The sequence below is a fragment of the Sinocyclocheilus grahami genome, unplaced genomic scaffold (genome assembly GCF_001515645.1).
Source record: "Sinocyclocheilus grahami isolate Dianchi unplaced genomic scaffold, SAMN03320097.WGS_v1.1 scaffold901.1, whole genome shotgun sequence".
Lineage (NCBI taxonomy): Eukaryota > Metazoa > Chordata > Actinopteri > Cypriniformes > Cyprinidae > Sinocyclocheilus > Sinocyclocheilus grahami.
In genome coordinates this window covers 110742-121401 of record NW_015506080.1, presented here as the reverse complement: position 1 = coordinate 121401, position 10660 = coordinate 110742, and the positions used below count along the sequence as shown (strand labels likewise).

Genomic DNA, 10660 nt, shown 5'->3' with positions numbered 1-10660 from the left:
CGCCCCTTACCATATTGTGATGCCGTGTCCCGGCCGGAGCGATGAGACAAAAACAATAAAACCCATTATAAACAAGGCATTTGTTGCATCCAGTGGGGACATGATTACAGATTATAATGACTTATACTGTGTTTTTACATGTTGCGTTGCATCGCGCCGCGTAAACATCAAACCATGTCTGCATTTGTGATCGGAGAAATGACAAACAAGCACTACTCTACACTGTTCAAAACTCGCGTTTGAATCGTCAGTGGCAAATACTTTATATATAAAAAATGTACTGTACAGGCACTGCAGTCTACTCTCCCAGGATCAGGAAACAGTCCTCCATAAAATGCGCTGGACACATCTGAATATTTGGGTTAAACTGTTCTGGAACAGTGTTGTAAATACAACTTAACCACTGATTTCTAGTCGTGTCCTCTTTTGGAAGGCCAAACAAAGTAGTTTCGATTTCACAACGAAACACACAGCGTCACACACGGCGGGCTAGAGTGAGGAATGGCCGGCGGGCTAGAGTGAGCGGAGGCCGGCTTGAGTGAGTGGCGGCGGGCGGGCTTGAGAACAGCGCGGCTGGCGGATTCGACGAAGGAGCAGCCGGCGGGCTTGCGGTAACCACATGTAACGACCCCGGGCTGGACTTCGCTTCGTCCACGGTGAAAGCCGATCCGGCGATCCACAGCGCGAAGTTGATGTATTTCCTCAGCGACCAGCACGGATCAGCTCTAGGCATGACGAAGCGGATATCGTCCTCTTTTGGAAGACCAAACAAAGTAGTTTCGCTTTCACACACGCGGCTTCACGACATGGCGGCGGCGGCGGCAACAACAATACTACAGCGAGAATAAAAGTTACGCCTTCTTTCTTTGCGTGAACATTTGTGCGGCGTTATACAAATCTTCCCACATCGTAACGTAGACATGTGGGGGCGTGTTGGAACAAGCCGTTTTAGGTAGGCATGGTTGACTCTTAACTTTTATAAAGAATATCTCTTTGGATTTGAGTCCAAAGACTTTAATCTTTGCAACTTTACAGATTTTCTTTATGCACCAAGAGCTTGTAACACTCCAAAGAGAAAGGAAAAATTTTAATCGCATCATATGACCCCTTTAAAGAATCGTAGGCACACTCTTAACAAGACAAGTTGATTCAAAAGGAAGCCAAATTCTAGCCATAGAGAGAATGCTATCCCATAATGCAGTGGTGTCCAAACTTCCCCAGCATATTGTCCTAGAAGTCTCTAGTAATACTGAAAACCCTTGATTTTCCGGTTCAGGTGTGTTTAATTGAGGTTGGAGGTAAACTCTGCAGGAAGTTGCGGGACTGGACATGGACCTTGCCATAATGCATTGCAACAAGCTGAATAATAAATCATATACATATATCATATACATATTTCATTTAAAAAGGATAAAACTTATTAATTAAAATGTGTTCCATTAAAAAAATTATTATTTGAGCTATTTTGCCTATATATGTACACTACTGTTCAAAATTTTGGGGTCGGTACAGTAAGATGTTTTTAATGGTTTTGTATTTTTGAGAATCACACACACACACACACACACACACACACACACACGCAAAATAAATAAATAAATAGAATACAGTAATATTGTGAAATATTATTACTAAAAAAATAGTTATTTTAAATAATGTTTTCTACTTTAATATATTTGAAAGCAATTCTTTTGATGGCAAAACCGAATTTTCAGTAGTCATTACTCCTGTCTTCATGTGCTAAATTAATGCTCAAGAAACATTTCTTATTACTATCAATGTTGATAACAGTTGTTTCTTAATATTTTTGTCAGTTGAATCCTTTCTAAATAAAATATAAATATCTTAAAAAAAAATCATTTTCACCCTAAACATTTGAATGGTACTGTATGCGTGTTATGACATGCTAACCACATAGTCAGCTCCACTGAAATTACGTGAAAACAAAGCTATTTGTGTGATGTGCAGAGCTCCTGCCTGTTTGGAGTGTTCCATATCAGTGACTTATGAGGTTCCATGATAGTTAGGATACTGCCTTAGAAGCCAGTTGGGTTTTGAAACAGAGCTTATAAGTGTGTGTGATGCATATGTAGTGTTCACAGACACAGAAAGGAAATACGGGGCAGACGATGTGGGAGAAGGCCTACAGTATGACACACTCAAAGCACTGACACATTTTGGATGAGAAGGTTCTAGTTAGTCTGGCATTCCTATGGTTGCCATCAGTGGCGGCTTGTGCGTTTTAAAATAGAGGAGGCACACTAATTGTATTGGTCTGGGGATCCCTGCCTATTATTATTATTTTTATTATTATTATTATTATTATTATTATTTATTATTATTATTATTTGCTTAACCACTTTAAAATGTTTTTTTTTTTGGTTGCTTTTAGTCAGAAAACGTAAAGAAAACGACACACGTACAGCAAGATAATATAATTTCACTTACCTGGCCTATCACTTGAAGCAAACATCCATCCCTTCTTAAAAGTCTGTGTTAAAAGAGAGCTGCAGCCTATATAAGTACTTGGTACATTATCAGCGCAGCGGGAGACGTTCAAACTAATATCACGTAATTTACGTCTCTATGATGATTGGTTGATATATTGCTTTCTTTTCTCAACAATCCTCAGCGCTGAAAGTGAACACTTGATGGAGACATGAAATTAAATCGTCCTCCTCCCATTTTCACCTCAAAATTTTGGGGAAGCTGTGCCTCTGGTTGCCATAGAGATATAGAATCAGAGGAGATGCTGAGTGAAAGACTGTGTCACATTCGGCTGCCCTCTGGTGGATGTATGCAGCATTCCCAATTATAATTGAAAAGAAATGACAGAGGGAGAAATGGCTACTGGACTGCATCCAAGTTTCATTGGCTCGTCTTTGTGTTTGCATGCATTCATGTGCACATGTTAACATCTGAGCCATGTCTCCAATGTGCAGGTTGGAGAGATCGAGGAGCAGCTCACTACCGCCAGAAGGGAATTAGCTAAATCTGAGGAAGCCAATCAGAAGCTTCAGAGGGACGTGAAAGAGGTGGGTCAGAGGTTGAATTCTCATCAAGAGCTCTTCAAAACAAAATCAAGAGCCCCATGTCACGCAACCATGGTTTTGCTGTCATCCCGCCTCCCTTCCCATTTAGAAGGGTTTCCTGCCACGATGCAGTGATTAATTGCCGGTAAAGTGCTCTAGTTGTTGATGGGTGTGTCTGTCAGCCAAAGCGAGATCAATCAAACTGCCAACAAAATAATCAGCTGTCTGTCTGACGTTCCTCATGGAAGAAGTCTAATTTTCTGTATAATAGAAGCATACTGTATTCTCCTGCGGTAACACAAAGACTTGCCAACTTGGCAACGGCGCCTGTTTCATGTCACCGATTGCCGGTAGCTACCGTGCTGGCTTGGCGTCCTATTTACATTGGATGCCTTGAGCAGATTTTTGCTTATAATCTGCTTCCACTGTCATAAAGTACAGTCTCGATAATGGCAAATGAAAGGGTTTTTTCCTCATTTCCCTGGACATACTGCCTGTCGTTCTATTCGCTACACTCGTTTTCCAGTGCCTCTTCTTCCTCCCTCTTAGCAATTATGTAATATTTGATACTGCGCTTTTTGTTTTGCAATAAATGTTTATAGTCAGCTCCATTTGAAGTAAACAGTTACAGTGGAACTGCTGTATAGACAGACGCCCAAACATAATAATGTTACCAAATGGTCTGATTGTGATTGTTTAGTGTGTTTCTGCAATCAGTTAACCATATGTTGTTGTTTTTTATTCTTTTTGACGTTATCTCTCTTTTATCTCACAATTTCCCACCCCCTCATTCCCAGGCGCTGTGTCAAAGAGAGGACATGGAGGAAAGAATTACCACCTTAGAGCGCAGGTAAACTAGACCAAATTAGACCAGATCTCACTGCTGTTTTGTCGTATGGTATGGCCTCACTTTGGAATGACACAGATAGAGTTGCAGTTTTGATTTCTCAAGCAGCCTGCAGATCCTCACCGTGTGTGTTTCTGTCTGTAGGTACCTCAGCGCCCAGAGGGAGGCAACCTCTCTCCATGACATCAAAGACAAGCTGGAGAACGAGCTTGCCAGCAAAGAGTCTTTATACAGACAGGTACAAAAGAAAAATCATGTACAGACACACATGAAAGGTGTAACTATTGAAGGAACATTTAACAGTGTGTTCATCAACAGGAGTCTCTGAGGGTTATTCTCAGGGTATGGCGCCATTTGTGCCTGAAGATTTTGTTTTGTTTTTGTTTCATCTGCAAACATTTCAAGACTTTTCTTTCTTTTCAGTTTTCAAGAAATCTTTTGTATTTTAAGACCTTAAAGTTTCAGGGCCGTAACCACCATGGGGAACCACTGTAGGCCCCCTCCAATATTCAGATTATTGGTCAACAAATAGGCCTAGACTCTTTGTTACTGACTACAGCATCAAACTATGATTTTTCCCATAAAACTATTCAATCTTTACAAGTCCAAATTAATTTTCTGATTCTTTTTTTTTTTCCATAGGAAAAAGCATAGACAGTAAAAACATGATATTTGTGTTTAAATAAAAGCTGAATTTAACCATTTTAATCTAAAGGTTTATATTAAATATAATTTACACTTAGATTCAAACGGTCTGGGTTGGTAAGATTTTTAAATGGTTTTGAATAAAGGTTATATTCACCAAGCCGAATTTATTTGGTCAAATGTACAATAAAAATTCTGCAAAATATTCTTAAATATTATTACAATTTAAAGTAACTGTTTTATGTGTTCTTATATTTATGGTGCTCAAAAATAATATTATTGACCTCAGTATTAAAAACAGTGGTGCTGCTTAATATTTTTGTGGAAGCTGTGGTACATTTTTTCAGGATTTGTTGATAAATAGAAAGTTCAAAAGAACAGCATTTGTTTTTGTAAAAGTCTTTGCTGTCACTTACATTTTAATTCATCCTTGCTAAATAAAACCATTTCTTTAAAACAAAAAACAACAACAACTTTTGAAGGGTAGTCTACAGTTTTTATTAATTCTATATAACCCATTAAAATGTAGTTGTTATGAATGTGGACATGTAAACTGGTTGATATTCTGATGAATAAATAAAAAACTAAATAAGAAATTATTTTATTATCACAACAAATGAATCTTGAAATTTGTTTTCTACTTTTTTTGGCATATTATTAAAGATATTAATTCCAAATCTTTATATTTGCACAAAGCTTTTCGCTGTCAATTCTTTAAGTTAAACAAATTTCACAATGGGAAACATATCACTATATATTCACAGTAAATAGAGATGCACTGCAGATTTAGACATTCTTAGCTATGGAACCTAAGAAGGTGTTAATGCACCTAAACTACTGTTTGCATTTAAATCTAAGTGAATTTATTTTGTTGTTTTAGAGGCTTGTGGGTTGAAGTCTGTAATTGTGGCTACAAGAATTTAGAATTTGTTTCCAGGCTCTGTGATATGTCTGGACGTGTTGGTTTTAAGTAACATATGTCTTTGCTGTTCATACATATCGAAATGATCACTGGTTATAGATAACGTAATGACTAAACTTTTCATCTGCCTATGTTTGTTTACCTGATTTTTGTTCAATTTTATTTATTTTGGTTCTTTGGTGGCTTCGTTTCTGACAAAAAGAAGTTCCATTGTGTTTTTCCAGGTCTCGAGCAAAAACAAAGCACTGTTTTTCCTGAAGAGAATGTGTTCATTATGGTGTTCTTTATTATTTCGCCTCATTGTTCTGTCACTCAGAGCGAAGAGAAGAACAGGCAGCTCCAGGAGCGTCTAGACGATGCTAAACAGAAGCTGCAGCAAACCCTCCAGAGGGCCGAGACGCTGCCCGAGATCGAGGCTCAGCTCGCCCAGAGGGTGGCGGCACTCAACAAGGTGTGTGCTGTCAGGTTCAGATCTGTTTGACGTGCTGTGCTATTAACTCATTTCAAATTGAGAACAGGTCCAAACTAATGTTAATAGACATTTTATCCTTGCTCTGTTGTTTAGGCAGAGGAGCGTCATGGCAACTTTGAGGAGCGACTGAGACAGTTAGAGGCACAACTTGAAGAGAAAAATCAGGAGCTACAGAGGGTGACCAATCCTCTCTTTTTTTTGTTTGTTCAGCATGTCAAATATAGTGACGTATTTTCACTATGGATGGGCTTTTAGAGTAAAAAAATTGATTATTTGAAATTAAAATTTAATGTATGACGTGTGAAATTTATTGATTCACAAATGTTACATCATGAGTTTCTCATTTAACATAAAAAGTAAATAAACAATTTGCATTAAACATCTTCAAAATGTAAAGAAAAGAATATTTAAATACATTTTAAACATGTTTAAGTATATTTTAAATACAACTAAAAATAACAATTAAAATTCAACTGGAGAATCCAAAAGCAATTTTGTAAGCAGATGTATGAGTATTGCACATATGAAACAAAAAAACATATAGTTTATATAGTTAATTTATATTTAAAGTTGACTTCTATCTTGTAAAAAACTGATCTGAGAAGCAACCACGTTTCTTGTAGCATTTCTTTTTCCATCATTAAGCGAATCTCTGTCTGATGGGATGTGTGACTTTAACAAGAAACAATTATATTACTTAGAAATAAGTCATATAAATTCAAAAAGAAATTCAAAATAGTGTTACTCTTAGATTTGCTTGAAACCACACAGCGTCATCTCTCGTCACCTTTTATTCACTGTTAGTCAAGTATATACTCAAGATTCATCATTCTTCTTTCTCTGTCCGTGACTCCCCCCAGGCGAGGCAGAGGGAGCGGATGAATGACGAACACAACAAGCGTCTCTCTGACACGGTGGACAAGCTTCTGTCGGAGTCCAATGAGAGACTGCAGCTCCACCTGAAGGAGAGAATGGCTGCCCTGGAGGAGAAGGTGTGATCCTCCAAAATTTCAGATTTGATTTCTTTGGCAACGTTGCACACACATCCAAAAAACTGAAAAATAGCCTTGACACGTTACCACATCTTTGATGTTTACCTCAAAATCCAGATGTTGCCTCAATTATGTTCATGTCTAATAGGAGTTCCAGGCTTCCTCTATGTGTCCTCCCTCATTATTTCAGCACAAAAGCAGGTGTTTCATACCCAATGCATCTCTCATCAGAGAATCTATGATGAATGGCTGAAACATAATTTGCACATAATGTCAGAAACAGAAGACATGAGACGGAAGACATGTGACTGGAATGGTGTAGGAATGTGCAAAACTACATACTTTCAAAATCTGCTAGTTGTGGGATGCCTGAACAACTACTGTAGTTAACTAATCAGTTTTGAGGAAGTATAATTAGGCTGTTTCTGGTTCCTCTGACCTCGGCTGGATGTGTTTGTAAGAGGCCATTTACAAAAGGTGTGTTCAAAAACAGATTGAAGAAGCGTAAGTCTCAAGATCCATTTTTAACGGTTAGGAAAACTATTTCAACATACCGTTTTAAAAACACATGTAAAAATGTAAAAACGTCCTGTAAAAACGAGGGAATTTCAAAAGCATGATTTCTAGGTCTAGAACATCATAGAAATTTTTTTTCTACTTATAATTTTAAGTAATTATTTTTAGTTATTGTTTTATATCTAATTATTATTAATTTATTAAATTCAAGAAACACAGCACACTCAGATAGTATGCTAATTTAAGAAAAAACATATCAAAACCTAAAAAAAAACCTCACCTGACTGGTCAACTATTTCTTCATTGTGACCCATCCTAGCATGATGCTAACCATGCCCCTGTCATGGGTTTGATTCCCAGGAAACACACATGAGATCAATTTGGATAAGAACACCTTACAACTGAATTAATTTATATGTAAGCATCTGGTGTAATATGTTACAGAACGCTCTCTCTGAGGAACTCGCTAACATGAAGAAGATCCAAGATGATCTCTTAGCGAACAAGGTATGTTTCTCTTTAACCTATAATGGTATTGTAAAAAAAGAAAAGAAAAAAAAGAAAAGAAAAGAAGGTTCTGTTCACTTGACCGGAGTCGAAATGGCTACATTATCTGATACTAAAATCTTATTCCTCCTAGGATCAGCTGATTGCAGAGCTGGAGAGGCTTCAACTAGAGCTGGACCAGCTGAGAGGAAGACCTGGTTCCTCTTACTCACGGTAAGATGCATAATATTTCTGCTGTCCTCTTAAAAAGTAATTTATGCCCATTTATGAAGTATATGACATTCACAATCAATTTTACTTTAGTATGTGGCATTAAAAATTTGGGGTCAGTAAGATTTTTTTAAAGAAATCAATACTACTATTAATACTTAAAGGGGGACATCGGATGCCCATTTTCCACACGTTGGTATGATTCTTTAAAGGTGACATATCATGAAAATCTGACTTTTCCAGGTTTTAAGTGCTATAATCAGGTCCCCGGTGCATCTACCAACCAAGGAAACGTGAAAAAGATTAACCCAGTAACTTTTTTTGGTAAGCCTTTTTCTGCAAGCGTCTGAAAAAACGAGCGCCAATTATGTTCATGTCTAATAGGAGTTCCAGGCTTCCTCTATGTGTCCTCCCTCATTATTTCAGCACAAAAGCAGGTGTTTCATACCCAATGCATCTCTCATCAGAGAATCTATGATGAATGGCTGAAACATAATTTGCACATAATGTCAGAAACAGAAGACATGAGACGGAAGACATGTGACTGGAATGGTGTAGGAATGTGCAAAACTACATACTTTCAAAATCTGCTAGTTGTGGGATGCCTGAACAACTACTGTAGTTAACTAATCAGTTTTGAGGAAGTATAATTAGGCTGTTTCTGGTTCCTCTGACCTCGGCTGGATGTGTTTGTAAGAGGCCATTTACAAAAGGTGTGTTCAAAAACAGATTGAAGAGGCGTAAGTCTCAAGATCCATTTTTAACGGTTAGGAAAACTATTTCAACATACCGTTTTAAAAACACATGTAAAAATGTAAAAACGTCCTGTAAAAACGAGGGAATTTCAAAAGCATGATTTCTAGGTCTAGAACATCATAGAAATTTTTTTTCTACTTATAATTTTAAGTAATTATTTTTAGTTATTGTTTTATATCTAATTATTATTAATTTATTAAATTCAAGAAACACAGCACACTCAGATAGTATGCTAATTTAAGAAAAAACATATCAAAACCTAAAAAAAAACCTCACCTGACTGGTCAACTATTTCTTCATTGTGACCCATCCTAGCATGATGCTAACCATGCCACTGTCATGGGTTTGATTCCCAGGAAACACACATGAGATCAATTTGGATAAGAACACCTTACAACTGAATAAATTTATATGTAAGCATCTGGTGTAATATGTTACAGAACGCTCTCTCTGAGGAACTCGCTAACATGAAGAAGATTCAAGATGATCTCTTAGCGAACAAGGTATGTTTCTCTTTAACCTATAATGGTATTGTAAAAAAAGAAAAGAAAAAAAAGAAAAGAAAAGAAGGTTCTGTTCACTTGACCGGAGTCGAAATGGCTACATTATCTGATACTAAAATCTTATTCCTCCTAGGATCAGCTGATTGCAGAGCTGGACCTGTCATGGGTTTGATTCCCAGGAAACACACATGAGATCAATTTGGATAAGAACACCTTACAACTGAATTAATTTATATGTAAGCATCTGGTGTAATATGTTACAGAACGCTCTCTCTGAGGAACTCGCTAACATGAAGAAGATCCAAGATGATCTCTTAGCGAACAAGGTATGTTTCTCTTTAACATATAATGGTATTGTAAAAAAAGAAAAGAAAAGAAAAAAAAAAAGAAAAGAAGGTTCTGTTCACTTGACCTGAGTCGAAATGGCTACATTATCTGATACTAAAATCTTATTCCTCCTAGGATCAGCTGATTGCAGAGCTGGAGAGGCTTCAACTAGAGCTGGACCAGCTGAGAGGAAGACCTGGTTCCTCTTACTCACGGTAAGATGCATAATATTTCTGCTGTCCTCTTAAAAAGTAATTTATGCCCATTTATGAAGTATATGACATTCACAATCAATTTTACTTTAGTATGTGGCATTAAAAATTTGGGGTCAGTAAGATTTTTTTAAAGAAATCAATACTACTATTAATACTTAAAGGGGGACATCGGATGCCCATTTTCCACACGTTGGTATGATTCTTTAAAGGTGACATATCATGAAAATCTGACTTTTCCAGGTTTTAAGTGCTATAATCAGGTCCCCGGTGCATCTACCAACCAAGGAAACGTGAAAAAGATTAACCCAGTAACTTTTTTTGGTAAGCCTTTTTCTGCAAGCGTCTGAAAAAACGAGCGCATCTGATTTCGCTCCCCTAGTGATGTGGCAAAGGGATCTCATTATAATATTACCGCCCCTTAATCTGTAAATTTACACCATAGGGGCCGTTACTGTGTTTTTGCAAGCGACAACAGTGTACTAGCTCTAATGCCATGGCGAAAGTTTGAGCAAAACACGCTAACTGTTCTGTCTTTGGCTGCACAGACGAGCACAGAACACTATTTAGAGTCCCAGCCTCAGAGGAGACAAGAGAGCAGTGGATTTATTGATTCATTTACTGTATATTGCTGCTGCCACACAGATCTAAAATAAACATGCAATTCATTTCCCAGTTGTTTACTGCCACAGACATAACTGACTGTTTCTTGTAACTCA

The 10660-nt window shown here is 37.4% G+C and overlaps 1 protein-coding gene across 5 annotated transcripts in view; it reads left to right on the top strand.

Annotated features, from left to right (window-relative positions):
* Positions 1-10660, top strand: part of LOC107563979 (liprin-alpha-3-like) — a 46556-nt gene that overhangs the window by 20709 nt on the left and 15187 nt on the right. For all 5 annotated transcript variants that reach the window (XM_016248946.1, XM_016248947.1, XM_016248949.1 and 2 more), the window contains 8 exons: positions 2943-3035; positions 3830-3882; positions 4024-4117; positions 5763-5897; positions 6012-6095; positions 6779-6910; positions 7871-7933; positions 8067-8146. In XM_016248946.1, coding sequence (XP_016104432.1) covers positions 2943-3035; positions 3830-3882; positions 4024-4117; positions 5763-5897; positions 6012-6095; positions 6779-6910; positions 7871-7933; positions 8067-8146 — 734 coding nt within the window. The remainder of the gene's footprint in view (positions 1-2942; positions 3036-3829; positions 3883-4023; positions 4118-5762; positions 5898-6011; positions 6096-6778; positions 6911-7870; positions 7934-8066; positions 8147-10660) is intronic.